The sequence below is a fragment of the Nicotiana sylvestris genome, chromosome 6 (assembly GCF_000393655.2).
Source record: "Nicotiana sylvestris chromosome 6, ASM39365v2, whole genome shotgun sequence".
In the NCBI taxonomy this organism is placed as follows: Eukaryota; Viridiplantae; Streptophyta; class Magnoliopsida; order Solanales; family Solanaceae; genus Nicotiana; species Nicotiana sylvestris.
Window position 1 is genome coordinate 11,952,217 of NC_091062.1, and position 21,243 is coordinate 11,973,459.

At 33.6% G+C, this 21,243-nt stretch overlaps 3 protein-coding genes across 3 annotated transcripts; 2 read left to right on the forward strand and 1 right to left on the reverse strand.

Moving 5' to 3' along the window:
• Positions 1 to 2,109: 2,109 nt before the first annotated feature.
• LOC104214355 (beta-galactosidase-like) lies at positions 2,110 to 9,705 on the forward strand. The gene is made up of 19 exons (XM_009764010.2): positions 2,110 to 2,520; positions 2,781 to 2,876; positions 2,972 to 3,084; positions 3,197 to 3,263; positions 4,000 to 4,092; positions 4,214 to 4,357; positions 5,582 to 5,670; positions 5,766 to 5,871; positions 6,186 to 6,273; positions 6,389 to 6,507; positions 6,600 to 6,764; positions 6,872 to 7,047; positions 7,508 to 7,617; positions 7,737 to 7,846; positions 7,952 to 8,062; positions 8,381 to 8,491; positions 8,594 to 8,799; positions 8,898 to 9,019; positions 9,320 to 9,705. The coding sequence occupies exons 1-18, from the start codon at positions 2,356 to 2,358 to the stop codon at positions 9,004 to 9,006; spliced, it is 2,178 nt and encodes a 725-aa protein (XP_009762312.1). The 5' UTR covers positions 2,110 to 2,355; the 3' UTR covers positions 9,007 to 9,019; positions 9,320 to 9,705.
• Positions 9,706 to 12,034: 2,329 nt separating this feature from the next.
• LOC104214356 (probable polyamine oxidase 5) lies at positions 12,035 to 13,894 on the forward strand. Its single transcript, XM_009764011.1, has one exon. The coding sequence runs from the start codon at positions 12,081 to 12,083 to the stop codon at positions 13,710 to 13,712; it is 1,632 nt and encodes a 543-aa protein (XP_009762313.1). The 5' UTR covers positions 12,035 to 12,080; the 3' UTR covers positions 13,713 to 13,894.
• A 2,688-nt stretch (positions 13,895 to 16,582) lies between these two features.
• LOC104214357 (uncharacterized) lies at positions 16,583 to 18,476 on the reverse strand. Its single transcript, XM_009764012.2, has 4 exons — positions 18,346 to 18,476; positions 18,125 to 18,231; positions 17,101 to 17,179; positions 16,583 to 16,848 (listed from the first exon to the last, which is right to left on the reverse strand). The coding sequence occupies exons 1-4, from the start codon at positions 18,346 to 18,348 to the stop codon at positions 16,801 to 16,803; spliced, it is 237 nt and encodes a 78-aa protein (XP_009762314.1). The 5' UTR covers positions 18,349 to 18,476; the 3' UTR covers positions 16,583 to 16,800.
• Positions 18,477 to 21,243: the final 2,767 nt, after the last annotated feature.

Below are 21,243 nucleotides of genomic sequence, written 5' to 3' on the forward strand. Positions count from 1 at the left end.
CTTTTCCATCCTTATTAGCTGTTGGTTTGTTCATTTGTTCTGTTGCTCTTTCCTCCTTTTCGCCACTACCCTCCTCTGTTGGTTTAGCATCTGCAACTTGATTTTTTGTTTTACAAACATGTTCATCATGACCATACTTTCTGCATGCTTTGCACAAAGTTGGCTTCCAATCATATTGTACTTTCTGCTCCATTAGTAACCCTCGCTCATTCTTAAAAAACACTTTATCTGGTAGTTTGGTATCCATCTGAACTTCAACTAAAAGTCGTGCAAAACTTAGCCCCATCTTCTTCTCTGTGTGACTATCTACCATCAGTGGTCGACCAATTAAACTTCTAATCTTGCTCAATCCTTTAGGGCTCCAGTACTTGAAGTCCAATCCAGGTAGTTTAACCCATATATGAACAGTATACAATTCTTATTTTGTGAATTCCATATCCACATGCCAAGCTTTCACAATGAACGACTTGTTATCAAAGTGGTATATGCCACCTTGTAGTACTTCATTCCTCCCTATGATAGAATCAAATCGCACTATCACTATCCCATTTTTAGCATAGAGACCTTGTTTATGCCATGTTTTCCCTAAATTCTTCGTACATATGCATTAAGTACTGTGAACGGTGGGTGAGCTCCCAAAATATAACACACAACTGCAGTTTTTCAGTACTCAATTTCAGAGCTAATGTCCTCTGCCTCAATTTCACAAACAAGTACCTCATCATGTAATGCAGGTTCTACAAATTCAAGTTTAAATCCAGCATTAGTTACCTTTGTTATATCAAAATTATCCCATATAGATCCCCTAGCGTTCAGTTCAGGTGAGGTCTCTGCTTCATCTGCCTATGACAATTTCCCGCTCTCCGCTCCTGATTCTAACAGTTTTGGTGGTGTCCTCGATGAACCCTCACCCAATTCTGTAGTCCTCGTACCTGATGAACTTATCATTGGTGAAATTTCGCTTACTTGTTCTTCAATTTCCTTTTGCTCGACTCTGCATATTACTGTTTCATTGATTTCTTCCTTTTCAAGCTGCTTTCCTGGGCTTGTACTTGTTTCCATTTCTCGTCCTTCTTCCTTTGTTGAATTTCTATGGTTTCTCGCGCCATTATCTTCTTCTGCGATGGATTCCGAGCTCTCTTTCCCATGGTGGCGCACGTTAAGCTAACATGCGCTGAGAGAGAAAACCAGAGCAGTTTATGGCATGAGATTAGCAAGGCAGTTATTGAGTAAATGAAATTAAAGCCATTAAGGTACTTCTTACCAAGTCAATATAGTATTAAAGGATAAATTTGATTAAGTATACCTCTTGTTGCTACAACAGTATCTCAACTTTAGCGCAAAAACTTTGCAATTAGTTAAGCTTTTCAAGCAATAATTTATATTTACACAATATTACCCCATTATTATTTTCCTTTCGTAAAGAAACCACAACTACTTCAATCATTTTCTTACTTTCTTTCCTTTATAAGAAACTATGCTTTTCATTTCTTTATGAGAAGAAAAAAAGGATGTATTACAAAAAGAACCAAATTAAAGGATGCTCAACCAAAAGAAGAAACAAAGTGCATCCCTTTTCATAATTGAAGTATTTTCCTTTCAAAAACAAAGTTATTCCACGTAAATAAATAAAAGTGATAGATGTTCTTTTTTTCATGTGTTAATCTTAGTGCACAAAGTTATTTAGTAATATTTATTCTAGGGAAATATCGATTCTTTTCACCAGCAGCCACCTCAGCCAAATCTCGTTGCACCGTGCTTGCGTAGTACGGTTTACATCTCATGTGTAATTTGTGAACTATTGTATATTGAGCAGGTTACCCAGTGTGCACCCGAAAGGTAGTGGCAGGAATTTTTCAAAAGAAAAAAAGCAATATAAGGTATCCTATGAAATAATTAAATTATGCGCAAGTTAATCAGGACACCATTCTTGTGAAAAAATAAATAAAATTATTGTATTTTAAAATTTATCAAAATTTAAAGCATTAAGATAAACCATTAATCGGATAATCTAAGTTGTGAGTCAAAATGTGTGCCCCACCTAAGCAGTTGTCCATTTCTCCTACTTCTTTTATAAAGCAGTTGCAACATCTCTTCCTTAACTTCCCTCGTAACCAAAACACCTTCAAAAACCTACGTGCATAGAGTTAAAACACACACACACACACACACAGTGAGTTAAAATATTTGTATAAATATCTTTACATATTTGGTTCTCAAAGGAATCAATAGAAAATCAATAGAAAATAAGAAAGAAGAAGAAAGACAAGACAAAAGTGTCATTCTTTTTGTTGGTTTTAACGTTCCTTTTGCCTTCTTCTGTTTCTTTCTCCTCTTTTTGTTGAATGTGAAAAAATGCTAAGAACAAATGTATTATTGTTTCTGTTCTTAGTATTATGTTCATTGGTTTTTTCTTCAGTAAAAGCCACTGTTTCTTATGATGACAGAGCTATAATTATAAATGGGAGAAGAAAAATTCTTATTTCTGGTTCTATTCATTACCCAAGAAGCACTCCTGAGGTAATTATGCAGCATCATTTCATTGTTTTCATGGTTTTTTGCATAAATGGCCATGTTTTGTAATTTGGCAAATTTTTTGTTTACTTTAAATTTTTTTTTGGTTCTAAAAATCTTGTATTTACACATTTTTATGGCTTCTGAAAAATGGTCTGTCTTGCTATTTGTAATTTTTGTTCCCTTATGCTTTTTGGCTCTATAATTTTTTTTTTAAAAAAAATTCTGAAAATATTGTCAATTTGTTTTGTTATTGGTAATTTCAGATGTGGCCTGATCTTATACAAAAGGCAAAAGATGGAGGTTTAGATGTTATTGAAACTTATGTTTTTTGGAATGGGCATGAACCTTCTCCTGGAAAAGTAATTCCTTTAACTCTACTTTACTTTACTATTTTTTTTAAAGTAAAAAAAAATAATTAATCTGATCATTTTTATTTCATCTTTTGAATTTTCAGTATAATTTTGAGGGGAGATATGATCTTGTTAAGTTCGTCAAGTTGGTACAAAAAGCAGGACTTTATGTTAATCTACGTATTGGCCCTTACGTTTGTGCAGAATGGAACTTTGGGTAATTTACACAAAAAAAAAGAGAAAAAAAGAAGAAGTTATATATAAAGGATTTTGGCTTTAGTTTTTTGCCCCTGTTTTATACTCTGTTTTGTTTTTTTATTTGGTTGCAGGGGATTTCCTATTTGGCTAAAATATATTCCTGGTATGGAATTTAGAACAGACAATCAGCCTTTCAAGGTTTGATTTTTATTTTTCCTTAAGTTGTTAGAAAAAGTATATTTTTACTTAATTATATTATGTCTCACCCTTTGCACATTTGAGCTTACTTCTTTTTTATGGGCTGAACACAATAATAATAACAACAATTACGCTTCAGTCCCAAATAAGTTCGGGTCAGAGATATGAATCCTCATTCCTTTTATTTAGCTCAAAAAAAAAATACTCCATTCTCTTTAATTTATATGAACCTATTTCATTTTTAGTCCGTACAAAAAAGAATGACCATTTTCCTTATTTGGAAATAATTTACCTTTATACAAGTACTTATAGCTACACAAAATATATGTGGCTCATTTTATACCACAAGTTCAAAAGTCTTCTCTCTTTTCTTAAACTCCGTGTCCAGTCAAATAGATTCACGTATATTGAAACGGATGGAGTGTATATATATATAGCAGTAGTAGGAGGAGGAGGAGGAGTTACTATAATAATAAAAAGGGCAGCCTGGTATACAAAACATCCCGCATTCTCGCAGGGTCTGGAAAAGGATCGCACTCCACAGGTATAGTAGTAGGAGTTATAATAATAAAAAGGGCATCCTAGTCTACAAAACATCCCGCATTCTCGCAGGGTCCGAAAAAAGATTGCACTCCATGGGAATAATAATAATAATAATAATAATAATAATAATAATAATAATAGAAGTTCCCTATCAAGTCTGAACTGTCATATTGACTGGTTGACTATGATGAAGGTGGCTATGCAAGGATTTGTACAGAAAATAGTCAACATGATGAAGTCAGAAAAATTATTTGAACCTCAAGGAGGACCAATAATAATTGCCCAGGTTTGAATTATGCTCATGCCCTGTCTTTACATGATTTTGGAATTATTTTCCCCTAATTTTACTTTATCTCCTAATTCTTGATTAGTGGAAAAAAATTATAATTTGATAATTAATGCTGCAGATAGAAAATGAGTATGGACCAGTAGAATGGGAAATTGGTGCTCCTGGTAAAGCTTATACAAAATGGACAGCTCAAATGGCTGTAGGTCTTAAAACTGGAGTTCCTTGGATCATGTGTAAACAAGAGGATGCCCCTGATCCTGTGGTAAGCATTTCCCAATTTCCTCCTAATTTCAAATAATTGCATAATATTCTTGTTTTTGGGATTATTTCTCGATTTGTTCGTGTCATCCTTACGAAGGGGAGCCTTGGCGTAACTAGTAAAGTTGTCTCCATGTGATTAGGAGGTCACGGGTTCGAGCCGTGAAAATAGCTTCTTGCATAAATGCAGGGTAAGGCTACGTACAATAGACCCTTGTGGTCCGGCCCTTCCCCGGACCACGCGCATAAGAGGCAGATGTAGGTTTGTAACACCGGGTTCAACTGAACCCAGTACTTCCGACGCAAAGCATAAACTTATGTGTAAAAAATCACTAAAATTGTAGTAATAAATAGTAGGTTCGAACCCATAATTTTAAAAATACAATGGGTCCATGGCAAAAATCGTCAGGATTGAACTCATTGAGCTTAAATCCTGCATCCGCCCCTGCGTGCATAGCGGGAGTTTAGTGCATCGGGTTGTGCTTTTTGTTTGTGCCATCCTTTCATAGTGACCATGCTAATCTTCGTTGTATGTTTAGATTTACCTATCTCTGTTTGCCTGCCCCCAATTTAATGATAACGGGTCCCATAATATAGTTTTAGTAGACAAAGTTATCTTGTAATTGAGTTCAAAATTTCTAATCTTTTCTATATCAGTGATAAATATGGTGGCAACATGTAGCTACAGTTATTAGCTATGTTACTCGCAGAAGCGAATCCAGGATTTAAGTTCTATGGGTTCAATCTTTAAGTTCTTAGTATTGAACCCATTATTTTGTTTTAAATATTATGGATTCATATCTACTATTTATCGGAATTTTAGTAAATTTTTACTCATTAACTTATGCTCTGCGCCGAAAGTTATGGGTTCAGTTGAATCCGGTGTCAGAAGGCTAGCTCCGCCTTTGGTTGCTCACATCTTTTCTATATCAGTGATAAATATGGTGGCATCATCTATCTATAGTTTGTAGCTATGTTACTCGGATCCTTCAAAAATGCGGTCGAGTGTGTGTCTGATCCTTCAAAGTAACACGTATTTTAAGGATCAGACACGGATGCAGCTGTAGTTTTGGAGGATTCGAGCAACAAAGATTGTTGGAGGACTGGGTTTTAGTGACTTAGGAGGAACTTGTCAATTCTTGAAACAAATCACTGTTGCCAACTTGTTTCAAGATTTTTTTTGGATCTCTCTCTCTAGAACTCATAATTTTTTGTAATTCTGCTACAGATTGATACCTGCAATGGATTCTACTGCGAAGGTTTTCGTCCTAATAAGCCTTACAAACCAAAAATGTGGACAGAAGTCTGGACTGGCTGGTAAATTCCAAGAATGTCAAATATATGACTATACCAACTTATGTTACTGAACCACCTATTTTAGTTGCTTAATTCAACTACTCTACTATGTTTAGGTATACAAAATTTGGTGGTCCAGTTCCTCAAAGGCCAGTTGAAGACATTGCATTTTCAGTTGCAAGGTTTGTTCAGAACAATGGTTCATTCTTCAATTACTATATGGTAAGCTTGACCTTTCATTTCGTGTTACAGTTTTTGCTGTTACTTAGAATATAAACATAGAAGGGGAACCTTGACGTAACTGGTAAAGTTGTTGTCATGTGACCAAGAGGTTACGGGTTCGAGTCGCGGAAACAACCTCTTGCAGAAATACAGGGTAAGGCTGCGTACAATAGACCCTTCTAGTACGGTCCTTTCCCAGACCCATGCATAGCGAGAGCTTAGTGCACCGGGCTGCCCTTTCTTTTTTTAGAATATAAACGTAGCTATTTGTCTTTACTGATATGTTCTTGTATTTTATACTGTGGTTGCTTCAGTATCATGGAGGAACAAATTTTGGCCGAACATCTTCAGGGCTTTTCATTGCAACTAGCTATGATTATGATGCTCCTCTAGATGAATATGGTACGATATAAAACCCGATATCTTCTCACATCTGCACAACAAAAATGAATATAATGGAAAAAAATTCTGCATATTTTTCGTGCTTGTCTTGACGATTCTCTTTGTGATGTTATAGGGCTGCTGAATGAACCAAAATATGGACATTTGAGAGACTTGCATAAAGCTATTAAGCTATGTGAACCAGCTTTAGTTTCATCATATCCCACAGTGACTAAGATTGGCAATAATCAAGAGGTTAGTCTGATATAGAAAATTGTATGTTTATGGTCGAATAATCGTCTTGATTTGTCTTCTAACATTGTTTTACATTTTTGTGGCCAATACAGGCTCATGTCTATAGATCAAAATCTGGAAATTGTGCTGCATTTCTATCCAACTACGACTCAAAATATTCAGTTAAAGTCACCTTTCAAAATAAGCCATATGATCTGCCTCCTTGGTCCATCAGTATTCTTCCTGACTGCAAAACTGCTGTTTACAACACTGCAAAGGTAATAAAGGCGGCTTCAAATAAAGAAATCAATCATAATACTTTTGTCGAATATACATATGAACATTTAGAGTTAGAAGTTGTAATGTTCTCTATGTAATGCTGCAGGTTAGCTCCCGAAGCTCGAGCATAAAGATGACTTCGACGGGCAGTGGATTGTCTTGGCAGTCATACAATGAAGAAACTCCGACTGCTGATGATAGCGATACGCTTTCAGCAAACGGGTTATGGGAACAGAAAAATGTCACCAGAGATTCTTCAGACTATCTGTGGTACATGACAGAGTGAGTAACTTCCATTTTCTTACTTTTATAAATGATTTTATCTTGTTCCATCTTTACTTGACAGATCCTATATCCTCAACAGCGGAACCAGAAATTTATACGAGGGGATTCAAAAAAAAATCTAGGATGCCATAGTTGGAATTTGAACTTATGACCTAAAGCAATTTTGAACTCCTTTATATTATACTTGATTTTTTTTTTCATATCAAATGCACAATGTATTTTTTCGTGGAAGCAGCCACTAATTTTTGCATTAGAGTAGACTGTCTACATCATATCCCTAGGGATGCGGTCCTTCCCAGACCCTGTGTGAACGCGAGATGTCTTGTGCATCCAGCTGACCTTTTTTGCACAGTATAATTTTCCGACGAAGGGGGAGCGGTTTGAACCCCCTTGACACTACCTAGTTCTGCCACTAGTATATCCTGATAAATGACAATGTTGTGTTTACTTTCTCCAGTGTAAATATAGCATCTGGTGAAGGATTTCTAAAGAATGGAAAGGACCCTTATCTCACTGTTATGTCGGCCGGTCATGTCCTGCATGTCTTCATCAATGGCAAACTATCAGGTATTGAAAACTGCACTCTATTTGGTAATATAGCAAAGTGATTGTTCCTAACAAACTGCATATTTTTAAGTCTGTTCTTATCTCCTTTTTGATCTCTATAAGTTCTTGACTTGTGGTAGGGACTGTTTATGGGACATTGGACAATCCAAAACTTACGTATAGTGGCAATGTGAAACTAAGAGCTGGTATTAACAAGATTTCTCTGCTCAGTGTTTCTGTTGGTCTCCCGGTTAGTTTTGTACTTCCTGTTTCTCTGGCCCTTCAATTAGCAATGGTAACTTGAACCATTATTGTAAAATTTTATCTAACCTATGGTTTTAAATCGCCATTTCAGAACGTTGGCGTGCATTTTGATACGTGGAATGCAGGAGTTCTAGGTCCAATTACATTGAGTGGTCTCAATGAGGGGAAAAGAGACTTAACAAAACAGAGATGGTCTTACAAGGTTTGTTTACTAGTTGCTTCTGTTCTCTCCCTAAAGCTTGATTTTCATATAATTTTTTGAGGAGAGGAACCCGTGACCTATAAGTTGTCAGGGTTCAAGCCGTGGAATCAGCCATTGATGTTTGTGTCAGGGTAGGCTGTCTATATCATATCCTCTTAGGGTGCGGCTCTTCTCAGGGAACACCGAATGCTTCGTGCACTGGGCTGTCCTTTTGTTGAGGAGACGAATGAAGCTATTATGAAGCTACTCAGATGTGAGAGTAACGAACGATATATAGAGTGTTGATATCTGACTAATCTATAATTTGCTTATTTGCAGGTTGGTCTAAAAGGTGAATCATTAAGGCTTCATACATTAAGCGGGAGTTCTTCTGTTGAATGGATTAAAGGTTCACTAGTGGCTCAAAAGCAGCCATTGACTTGGTACAAGGTAAAGCTCCTATCTACATATTGACATGTTTTTATCAATTTTATGATCTTGAATAACATATTGTAGCGCGAACCACGTAATGTACGATTACACTTTTTCCAGGCTACATTTAACGCGCCCGGAGGAAATGACCCTCTAGCTTTGGACATGGCAAGTATGGGAAAAGGTGAGATATGGATAAATGGCGAAGGCGTAGGTCGCCACTGGCCTGGATATATAGCACAAGGTGACTGTGGAAAATGCAATTATGCTGGAACATTCAATGAGAAGAAATGTCAAACTAATTGTGGACAACCTTCTCAAAGATGGTAAGAGATACCCATAATTCCTACAAGATTAGAGCTAAATATGGTACTATTTAACTCCAGTTTGTTTTAAAGTAACTTTGTGGAACTGTTAATTTCAGGTACCATGTTCCAAGATCATGGCTAAAACCTAGTGGAAACCTATTGGTAGTATTTGAAGAATGGGGTGGTGATCCAACAGGAATTTCTTTGGTCAGAAGATCAAGATAGAGAGCTTTAAAAGGTATGTGAATTCCTTTTTTGCATTACATTAGCAGTTAGGGAAGGGGAACCTTGGAGCAACGGTAATGTTGCCTCTGTGACCTATAAGTCATGGGTTCGAGCCGTGGAACCAGCCACTGATGCTTGCATCAAGGTAGACTGTATATATCGCACCCCTTGGGGTGCGACACTTCCCGGATCCTGCATGAACGCGAGATACTTCGTATACCGGCCTAGCCCTTTATTGGCAGTTAGCATTTACTTTCATATAAACTGTTACCATGTTTTGCTTATACTTTCCTGTTATTTTCTAATATGGCAGTAAGCTTGTTCAGTAAATATGGTGCATGAATTCCTTAGGACGGGCAGCGTTGTCCGAATATATAAAAGAAGCTAACAGTGGAGGCTATTTGCAGCTGAATAAATCATTTTGAAGTACAGATTACAGGGATATAGTTTTCAGAAAATTCCCTGTTATTTTCATAAACCAATGCTTCTGTTTAAGCATTGGTTTAGGAAGTTCTATAGAACGCTGCTGATTGGATTATGTGATTGAAGAAATTGTACAGCTTCCAAATACCAATGGCCAGTATGATTTTGTATTTAGAGTACAAATAAAGCTCATGTATATGTACAACTACTATTTGTTGATCACAAGGTTGTGAAATAATACAAGTTTCATTATAAAGGAAGCCAATTTTTCACTCTCGTCTACCTCTCTCTTTACCCTCTGTAGCTGAACTTTCTTACTTATGCGGTGAGGAGCTTACTTAGTATTGAAATCGAGTTGGCAGAAAGTACCGAAAGTTGGCTGCCCGCCCTATCATCCCGTGCCTCAACTAATTTTTTTTCTAGTAGGAAAATCTCTCTTTTGGCTTTTCTTTGTAACAGTACTACTACTATATTGTAATTTCTATAGAGCCTTGCATCATTCTTTTTCATTTTTATGTGATTCGATTAATAGTTACTATTTTTCTCAACAAACCACAAATATTAGCCATTCTGTTGCCATCATGCATCAGCTAAGCTAACACAGTTATTATCAACTATATAGTAAATCAGTTCTACCGTATGTTATTCGGACTCTCTGAAAATGTCACCGTATGTGTGTCAGATCCTCCAAAAGTTATGATATAACACTCTCAGTAGTAACTACAAATCTTATCAAAATCAAGTGTCTAAATTTGGTCAAAGTCAAATCTTAGGCAAGAGCAAATGGACTTCATTTGTTCTTGTTGCCATTATAAGTTGCTGCATTTTTTTGAATTTAGGCATCAAAATCTGAAGGGAATTGTTGGTGTCTCACATCGGCTATGGGTGAGGTGTTTGGTTTCCTCATACGTTTTCGGCAATACTCATCTCATGAGCTAACTTTTGGGGTTGAATTAGGCTCAAGATCCATTTTAACTTGGTATCAGAGCCAAAACCACCCAATTCTTATTTCACCGATATTAGACCCCCATCTTACATTGTCTATGCTCTAGATGTCCAGTCTAATGTGTTTACGCAGATTTTGGCGCACATATTATAGCAAAATATTCAAGTAATATGAATCCACAAAATATGTTAGATACAAATCCAAACAGTCTGTAAATGTGTTTATTACGCTGATTTTCGTGCGGATGCTATAGCAAAATTCTGAGTAATATGAATCCATACCCAAAGCTCAAACCCGAGACCTCTTGTTTAGGACAAAGTTATTTCGCAAGTAACTTTGCTTGTAGCATCACCAAAATTGTTAGCATCAATACATACATGGTTTTCAGAAGGGCCATTCAATTTTATTTTTTTATTTGAACCAATTAATATAAGGTCTTTACTCGGTAAAGACGTTTTGTTCTGAAAAAGACACATAAATTATTGTAAGATTTCTCTCTTTTTTGGATTTCTTTTGTCTTTATTACTTGTCAGTTTAATTTGTTGAACAACATAGATAGTTTCAATTTGCTTGTTTTATTGGTTTGTTTGTCCTTTCATATTTTAACCCTACTAAGCCAAATCAAATTTAAAAAGCCTTAAAAATAAAATTTTGGAAGTATGTTGATCATTTCTTACCAGAGCTGAAGATTAAAATTTAAAATTTAAACTTTAGAATTTCAATCATTTTTATTTATTTTGGAGGAATGTCAATCAGTTTTTTACTAAAGCTGGAGACTTAAATTATTACTAAAATTTAGAAATTTAATCAAGGTTTTAATATTTTGGAAGAATGTCAAATAATTTTCTTTACCTAAGTAGAGCATTTAAATAATTTATTACTAAAATTATAAATTTAAACAAGATTTTAATTTATCTTGGAGGTATTTCAATTATTCTCTTGCTAAATTTGGACACCTAAATTATTATTGAAATTTGAAATATAAAGTAGGTTATAATTTAGGTTGGAGGAATTTTATTTATTGTTCTTACTAAACTTGGAGAATTAAATTATTACTAAAACTTACAAATCTAAACATGATTTTACTCTATTTTGGAGGAATGTCAATCAATTTCTTACCCAACTTAAATACTTCTTATCCTAAAACTTGTGATTCTTTGTGTTGATTATTATAGAGGAATGTCAATGATTTTCTTACAAAAGTTGGAGAACTAAATTATTACTAAAATTTAGAAATTTAAACATGGTATTAATCTATTTTTTTAGGAATGTCAATCAATTTCTTACAAAAGTTAAAGATTTCTTTTCCAAAAACTTATGATTCTTTTTGTTAATTATTATGGTTACAATATAATGTTTGTTAAACAAAAGTTGGAGAATTAAATTATTACTAAAATTTAGAAATTTAAATATGGTATAAATCTATTTTGGAGGAATGTCAATCAATTACTTACCCAAGTTAAAGATTTATTTTCCAAAAACTTATGATTCTTTTTGTTAATTATGGTTACATTATAATATTTGTTACATTATTCTAAATCTAGACCTTTTAAATTTGAATACAACAAAGAATAAACCAATGTAATAGATACCATGATACACTCCTATATATAGCTTTGTTTCTTGTTCAATTACTTCATACAAAAAAACCAACTCATTTATCAACAAAAAATATCACAAATTATTCAATCTTTTTCCCTCTAAAATGGTGACACAAAAGCCAAAAATTGTGATAATTGGAGCTGGAATTTCTGGCCTAACAGCAGCTAATAAACTCTATACAACAAAAAACTCAAATGAATTATTTGAGCTTTGTGTTGTTGAAGGTGGAAATAGAATTGGTGGAAGAATTTTTACCTCAGAATTTAATGGTGATCAAATTGAAATGGGAGCTACATGGATACATGGAATTGAAGGTAATCCAATTTACAAAATTGCTCAAGAAATTAATTCATTGGAATCAAACAAGCCTTGGGAATGTAAAGAAGGTAAATTAATGGACAAAAAAGTGACTATAACAGAAAATGGCTATGAGGTAAATTCTTCCCTTGTTAAATCCATATCAGTATTTTTCAACAAAATGTTAGCTTTTTCTTCAGGTGAAGGAAATTTTCAAGATGAGGCATGTAAAGAAATTCTTGAAAGTTTTAATCTTGAAAATGGTAGTATTAAAAATCTAAGTATTGGTTCTTTTCTTAGGAAAGGTCTTGAATTTTATTGGAATTTAAAGAAAGATCAAGAAAATGTTGAAGTGTTTGATAAATGGAGTAGAAAATCACTTGAAGAAGGAATTTTTGCTATGTTTGAGAATATACATAGGCATTATTCATCAGCTGGTGATTTGGGTACTTTAGATTTTAATGGAGAAAGTCAGTATTGTAATTTTCCTGGAGATGAACTAACTATAGCTAAAGGGTACTCAACTGTGGTTAAATCTTTGGCATCTGTTTTACCACCTGGTTTGATTCAATTAGGCCGAAAAGTCACGAAAATTGAATGGCGAAACGATGACTGTGCCTCAAAATTTGAAAATGGTGATGGTACTAAGCCAGTGAAGCTGCATTTTAGTGATGGATCAGTAATGCATGCTGATCATGTTATTGTAACAGTCTCATTAGGGGTCCTAAAACAAGGAATTCACGACGATTCTGGTTTTTTTAGCCCTCAACTTCCTAGTTTCAAGACTGAAGCAATTTCAAGACTTGGTTTTGGTGTTGTTGACAAGTTATTCTTGCAACTTAGCTCAAGTAATGAAGAATGTGGCTATGATGGGATGAATTTTCCATACTTGCAAATGGTTTTTCATCAATCGGACACGAAATTATTTCGCTCAAAAATTCCCTTATGGATTAGGAGGACAGCTCTTATACATCCAATTTATCCTAAGTCAAGTACTATAGTATCATGGTTTGCAGGTAAAGAAGCTCTTGAGATGGAAACTCTAGGTGATGAGGAGATCATAGACGGGGTTTCGACAACAATGTCACAGTTTCTAGCAAACTCAAAGTATTTCAAGAACTCAGATTCTGCAACAGCAGAAAGTTGTGTTAAGTTTTCTAAGGTTTTGAAGTGTAAATGGGGTACTGATCCGTTGTTTTTGGGATCATATACTCATATTGCTGTTGGATCAAGTGGAGATGATTTGGATTCTATGGCTGAGCCATTGCCTAAAGTGGAAAATTGTGGTGAAAATTCAAAGAATTTCCCTCCACTTCAGATTTTATTTGCAGGAGAAGCAACACATAGATGCTATTATTCAACAACTCATGGTGCTTATCTTACTGGAATTAGAGAAGCCAATAGGCTACTTAAGCACTTTCAATGTGTTGATGTCTGAAAAAGATTGTTGTTTTTATTTGTTGTGGTCCGGTTCTTTCCCGGACCCCGTGCAGAGCGGAAGCTTATAGTGCATCGGGCTGCCTTTTTTTTTTTGCATATTTAAATTTGGAATGAGATGTTTGTTATAGTCTTTGTTGAGGGGTTTTTGAGAGAGAAAGTGGAATTGTTTTAGAGGTAACTGGAAAGGAAATAGAAACATATCATGTATGTTTTGATGAATGAATTAAAGAAAGTTTTTATTTTATATTTGCTTTCAATTTGTTTGTGATACTTTCCTTTCCTATAATTTGGTGATTCTTGCTTTCAAAATCCTTTGTACATTCCTCTTCATCTAACATAATCATGACTTGAGATTTTATAACTAAACTCCTGTTTAGTAATAGATTTTGGCTTCATTTTTTCAATTTTTTTTGAAAACATTGTTTGTTTGTTAAATATGATCATGTTTTGGGGAAAAAAATTTAAAGTGCCCAAAAACTACTAGTTTTTTGGGTGAAATTTTTCTTCCACTCACAAAACTTTAACTTTTCTTCAAATAAAATGTATGTTCAAACACAACTTCAAAAACTCCTTTTTCAAGTTTAAATCAAAGCTATGTCCAAACGCTAGCTAAGTTTCAATTTTCATGATATATGATAAGTCAACATCTTTTTATTTCTTTTCATTTGCGCTAGCAACTTAGTAAAGGACACCAAAGCATCCCGCGTTTACTTAAGGTATGGAAAAGGGCCATACTTCAAGCGGTATGATGTAGACAACCTAATTTGACATAAGCATTATTGGCTGATTCCATGGCTCGAACCCATATTTTATAGATCACACGAAAATAACTTTACGATTGCTGCAAGACTTCGTCCCGCACTAGCAACTTAGTAAAGATTAAAAAATGTATTGTACTAGTACTTGCTCTTATGATGTTCGTGAGCAGTTTAGCTAGCTGCAGTAATTGGAAAAGGTACTTAGAAAATCACGAATATTTGCCAAGTATAAAAATACTACTAAACTTCAATCACTTAGGGTGTGTTTGGCATGAAAAGAAAATATTTTCCAATTTTTTCATGTTTTGTTGGCTTAACTGTTTTGGAAAATATTTTTCTCATTAACTCATTGGAGGAAAATGTTTTCTCTATCAAGAGAAGGGAAAATATTTTCCAAAACTCTTTTTCAACCTTCCCCACCCTCACCAACCCAACCCACACCCTCTCTCCAAAAAAGGCTTTTTTTTTATTAATAGTACTTTCTTTTCATGTTATAGATAGAATTTTTTTTTTCATTTCAACAAATGAGTATTTTCTTTTCATAATATAAAAAAATAATTTTTTTATTTTAACAAAAAAAGTACTTTCTTTTCATGACGTAGTAAAAAGTACTTTCTTTTATTTCAACAAGAAAAATATTTTCTTTTCATGACATAGAAAAAGTATTTTTTTTTCGTTTCAACAAAATGAATATTTTCTTTTCATGATGTAGAAAAAATATTTTCTTTTATTTTAATAAAATGAGTACTCTATTTTCATTCTACAGAAAGAGTACTTTCTTTTTCAACCAAAAAAAGTGTATTTTCTTTTTAATTGTGGAGCACAAATTTCAACAATATTTTGTGGAAGAAAGTAAAACAACACATTAGTTCATTTAATTTTGTGCGAATTTTTAGAAGAAGGGAAAATAAGGGATAAAGCAACTCATTTTCCATGAAAACATTTTCTAGGAAAATATTTTCCATGTAAAACATATACCAAACACACCCTTAAAGTTTGTATATCTATTGGTTTCTTTAGTTAGATTGATCAAATATATGTTCGTCTTTTTTTCTGTTTGTTTAAAAACATCGCCATGAGATAGCAACTGCTTTAAACATCGCCATTAAGGTGTATGCTTTGTAAAGCAATGCCGGAGACCATTGAACATCTATTTTTTGAATGCACAGTATCAACTACTATATGGAAGAAGATTCTGCAGTGGCAAGGCTTGGTGAGGCAACCGATGGCATGGCAAATAGAAAAGGAATGGGCAAAGAAATAGGGGAAAGGGAAATCTGCTGAGGCACAAATTTACAGGATGACACTTGTCGCTACTATCTACGCTATATGGATAGAGAGGAATATGCGAATGTTCCAAGGAAAGAGCAAACCAATGATGAATATAGTTAGGCACATCATCCAGGAGGTGCATTGTCGTAGCACCTCATGTGTTAGATTACGTCAGAAAATGACTGAGTTGAATTTCTACCCTTAAATCTGTATATAATATAGCAAAGTGATAGGGATAGAAGTATTAGAGGAGATGAAGATGCAAGTTTGGGGCCATCTGTCCAAACTGTGCTATAGGTTGTTTTGATCTGTTTGTATATATTTACTTGGTAAATAAAGAAATTTAATTACCAAAAAAAAAAATTATAACTATGTTTATCGCTTGGAGTTCAATGCATATAGAATTAACTATAAATTTTTTTTTGTTTGGTATATGTGTGTAACTTAACTATATTGTGTGCGTATCTATATATACACATCCATGCATATCACACATTTTTGTGATCATTTATGTCTACTTATCTTCTCTAACTCCAATCCTTTATATCCATGGATTCATTGCTCGTCGAAATTACCTCGAATTACTCTTCTACAAAGTAATTGACGATAACACTCATATAAATCATCATAGAGAGTATTTTCTTGTTCGTGTTGTTGAGTTTATAGACAATTCTATAAGCACATGAACACATGAGAATGAGATATAATATCATGGTTTGTCTATGTACCGTCTCTCTCATTATATCCAACATTCTCATGTGTACCATGATAAGTTGTTCAATCCATACACTTCAACAAGTTCTTTAATACTAACTTTATATGCACTGAACTCCAGCAATAGAAAGTTTCAAAATGCATCACGCTTACCTCAGTCAATTTTTCAACAAGTTCTCCAATTTGCCATTCAGTTACAAACTCTAAGACTACACCAGGTGACAAGGATCAGTTCTAAAAATGCTATCTTCCATCATAAATAATATAAAACCAACTGCAATACTCAAAACCATTCATATAGAAACAGTAGTACAAAACTTCATCTCTAACCATATGGATGAATCAAACATATACGCCTGAAGCAAGTAGAAGAAACAAGGATCCAAAACCCTGCAAGAGGTGCGGAAAGGAGTCAACACAAGCAACCAGTGTGAAAACGAGATACAACAACAACAAACCCAGTCAAATCCCGCAAGTGGGGTCTGGGGAGGGTAGTGTGTATGCAGACCCTACCCCTACCTTGGGGAGGTAAAGAGGCTATTTCCAAAAGACCCTCGGCTCGAGAGGAAGAATAGAAACAAGCAAATATCAACAACAAAAGCAAAGTGAAAACGAGAGATGAAATCATTATAGTGCACGTACCAAGAAAACAGATGCCACTGCTCCAGTTGTAAGCTCCTTTGCAAGACTGCGATATTTCCTCGGAGAAGTAGCTTCATAACTGTCACACATTCGTAGATTTGTCACAAGATGAAAACACAACATGACTTGTAGAACCCGGAAAATCAGTCACACAGCAGACTGGTACTCTTTAACATTGTAGAAGTATACTATGTGAGAGTAATCATTTTCACTGTTTAATCAATTTACAGCAACCAACAACCTATGTTGCTCGGACTCTCCGAAAATGTTGTCGGATGCATGTTGGATCCTCCAAAAGTAATGTATTTTTGGAAGATCCAACACGGGTGCGACGGCATTTTTAGAGAGTCCGTACAATATAGCCAACAACAAACAGCTACAACAAGTGCGCTCAATCTCAAGCTATTTTAACACAACCAAACCACTAAAGCATAATTTCTTCAAAATAAATGACAATATTTATCAGTAATAAACATCTTACATCATATTGAATAGAGCAACAATATCTATATTATGAGTATTTATCATGAATTAACAAGTTTTATGATGGTTGCAAGCCGTAACCCTCCTCCTTTACCCGGGTTTGAGACCGGCAATGTGAGCAATATTGAATAGAGGAACGATATCTGTATTATGAGGATTCATCATGAATTGACAGGTTTTATGTTGGCTGCAGCCTACCGCCACCCTCCTCCTTTACCCGGGCTTGAGACTGCCAATGTGAGCAAGCCCACACATCATATTGAATAAAGCCATTTAAGAAAGAAGCAACAGAGTCAAATTAACAATTTCATGTTATTTAATTTCCGTATTCACAAAATGCAACCATCTACAAAACCCCTTTTCTGACAAATGTAAATGCAATCAACCAACAGTGACACAAATCAATTCAATTACTAGCATAAACGAATACTATTAATCAACTACGCTTTAATCTCGAACTATTAGATCCACTAAATAAATTTTCTATATATCTCAAAGAATAAAAAAATACAGTATTACTAAAATCAAATCAAGCGCTTACATGAAGAAGGAAGCAGTTACGATAAGGCCAATTGCAAGCATAAACACCGCTAGGGTTGGGTACCATGTAATGGGTACTGGGCTTGAAATGTGTTTTGCTGACTCAACCTTAACGAAGAAATTCCCAAAAAAAACAAAAAAAGTAAACAAAATTATATTAAAATTTTCATAAATTCACTGAGATTATGATAAGAATGAAACAAGGAAGAAGAAATTGTATACCATTTTAGAGAACAAAGAGAGCGCAATGAGATGATCTGAGTTCTGAAGAGTTCGGGTATACGATGTAATAAATGTGGAAAATATAAAAGTAAATAGTATATTTTTAATATACGATGTACTGAAACTGCAATTTTTTAAAAAGCATGAAGAGGTACTAGAGTAGTTACATCCTGTCCAATGTTTAGGACTAATTTGCTAAGTTGAAAACTCAAAGGATCGACATAGAATAAGTTTGTCAACCTTTAATCCTCGAAATCACTATGGTCCATTTGTGTCTCGGTGTTTGATCGAACAACAAAAGAAAAGCTTCTGAGAGAAAATGTGTACTAGAAATTAATAATACTATTTGCACATCGAATTAGTTTTTTTTTAATGAAAATTTTAAATTTTAAATATTGATAATTGTTATGAATATATTATATTATGAATGTTTATTTGGTACTTCGTTATAAATAAGCTTCCTGAAGAAGCTTAGCCATATGAGACTCTGCCGTAAATATGTTTATCTATTTAGTACTCTATTGGAAATAAGCTTCCTGAAGAAGCTTATCACTTCGGTACCCGGTTATGGATAAACATTACCCCTGGTAGAAGATTATCCATATCGGATACAATGAACTTATCCTTTCAGTACTCCGTTATGGAGATAATCATTATCCCTAGTAGAAGATTATCTATACTGGGTACAATGAGCTTATCCTTTCAGTACTCCGTTATGGATAATCATTACCCCTAGTAGAAGATTATCTATATATGGTATAGTAGCAGCTTGCAGTAGCAACTTACACAACAGCTTCCTTTCTCCTGTAAATAGAAGAGATTTCAGTTCATTATGTACATCAGTTTGAATTCGAATAATATATAAGTTTCTCTATACTTGTCTTTACTTTACACTCTTTATTTTATAACAATAATTAATAACTAAGGGTTTGTTAGAGCAATAAAATGAAGTTATGAGTTGAGATATATAGGAAAGAAATAATTTCCACCCAAAATTAAAACAAATCATTCAACCCCCCACCCCCGAGTGACGACCAAGTATTAGAAAATGACTTATCTTTTAATCATAATGTAATGTATTTACACCGGATGTTTGCACCAACACAAAGAATATTTAATACATGTCTTCACGTATTTCCTTATCATAAAATCATTAATTCACATTCTCACCTTTAGTTTGATTTAATCTATATTTATATCTATCTATATCTATATCATACTATATATAAGTGTGAAGACTTTTAGATAATATTATTTTACTAAAATATCCTTCAAAACTTGAATGATCAAATTACCCTACCTTAAGTAAATTTATTTGTCATTTAAATATATATAAAATTGATTGTTTAATTGAGATCCTAATAAATGGTAGTATTCAATTATCCTTTCCATCTTTCACGTTTTTTGTCAGTTTTCTCCTTTGAGCTTCCACTATTAAAATCATCTGTTCAAAATCTTTTTATATGCTTGATTTTTTTTCGTATAAAAATGCACACAATATATTGTCACTTCATTTCTTTTACAGTGCATTTCTTTATGCCAAAGTCGTATCTATTGGCATAATTTTTCTCACCCATAAAAAGACAATAATCTTTTGGCCTTTGCTTTTCTATTAGGCAACAAATATATTTTATTGGTAAATTACAGTTTTTTTCTTCCATGTACAAACTTTTCTTTCCCTTTATTATTTTGTTTCAGGACTTCATGAAATTTAGTCTGTCTTTTAGACTTTTGAATTTCTATGCTATTCTAAGCAAGATTATGTCGAGATATTACTCATAAATAAAAATTATGTATTGAGCATCATCATCTGATATGTGTTGAATTACTTCTTCATTAATCCCAATTTAACAAATGAAAAAGAAGAAAATATCTTCTTTCATAGTACTAAGATTTCCTTCATTAATACTATTACTTTTAGAGCTTACAACTCCTCTTTTTTTTCAAAAATAAAAAAATTCTGCTCATGTTGTCCTAGCAGATAAAAGCCTGACTAATAGGAGTATTGTATTATGTTGTCACCGAAAGAAAAAAAATGAGAAAACAAAAGCATAATTTATACCAGAACAAAAGATGTAAAAAAAGAGATTCAGTTTCTATTCCTATTATAACTTCTCTTATTGTTATTTGTGTGTATAAAATATAATGATTCCGCAAAAATAAGAGAGTTAACTCAATTTGTATATTAAATAGGCTATTCACAGACTTATATTGATATTAAAAGTAATAGTAAAGTGAAATATTCATTAACTTTTATTTAATATCATAATCATGGTAGCTTTTCTCTATGCTCAACGTTTTGTCTAATAAGAGCATATACATAGACTTTAAATTATTTCAAAGCAGGGTCTTATTCAGTAATTCTTTTTAATCATTCCTTAATTTTTCCTTTAGTCACACAGGCTTCCTCAATTTAGATTGTGAAGTGTTAATTACGCCTAATTATTTGTACAAATCAGCTATTAGTATCTTTCTCCTAATTTACAAATGACATGAGTCATGACTCATAATTTTGAACAAGAACACAAAATTCAAGTACTTATATATATACTAGTATCTATAAACGTGCGTTGCACGTTAATAATGACACATAATGGTTTAAATATTTATTTATATGCACGAACAATAAAATTTAATTAATGAGAAATTTTTTATATATAATACTACAACAATCATCTAAATACCAAAAAAATATTATTATATTAGCATAATACGCTAATTCAAAATGAAAGGATATCATCAGAACTTACACATATAATCAATTTTAGCCATATTAAATAGATAATTATGTATTATAGTTTAAAAGTATCTAATTATAGTTTAAAGGTATCAATTTTAATCAATTTTTTTGGTATATGTTTCCTTCTAATGTTTTGGTTACTCTGCCATAATCAGAAC

Bases quoted from the DNA above. Each gene is read 5' to 3' on its own strand.
- LOC104214355 (XM_009764010.2), top strand. From the start codon at position 2,356: ATGCTAAGAACAAATGTATTATTGTTTCTGTTCTTAGTATTATGTTCA. The intron at 2,521-2,780 runs GTAATTATGCAG...TGGTAATTTCAG, and splicing joins ACCCAAGAAGCACTCCTGAG to ATGTGGCCTGATCTTATACA. The intron at 4,093-4,213 runs GTTTGAATTATG...TTAATGCTGCAG, and splicing joins GACCAATAATAATTGCCCAG to ATAGAAAATGAGTATGGACC.
- LOC104214356 (XM_009764011.1), top strand. From the start codon at position 12,081: ATGGTGACACAAAAGCCAAAAATTGTGATAATTGGAGCTGGAATTTCT.
- LOC104214357 (XM_009764012.2), bottom strand. The intron at 17,180-18,124 runs GTAAGCGCTTGA...AATGTGTGACAG, and splicing joins GTAACTGCTTCCTTCTTCAT to TTATGAAGCTACTTCTCCGA. The intron at 16,849-17,100 runs GTACGTGCACTA...CACCTCTTGCAG, and splicing joins CAGTGGCATCTGTTTTCTTG to GGTTTTGGATCCTTGTTTCT.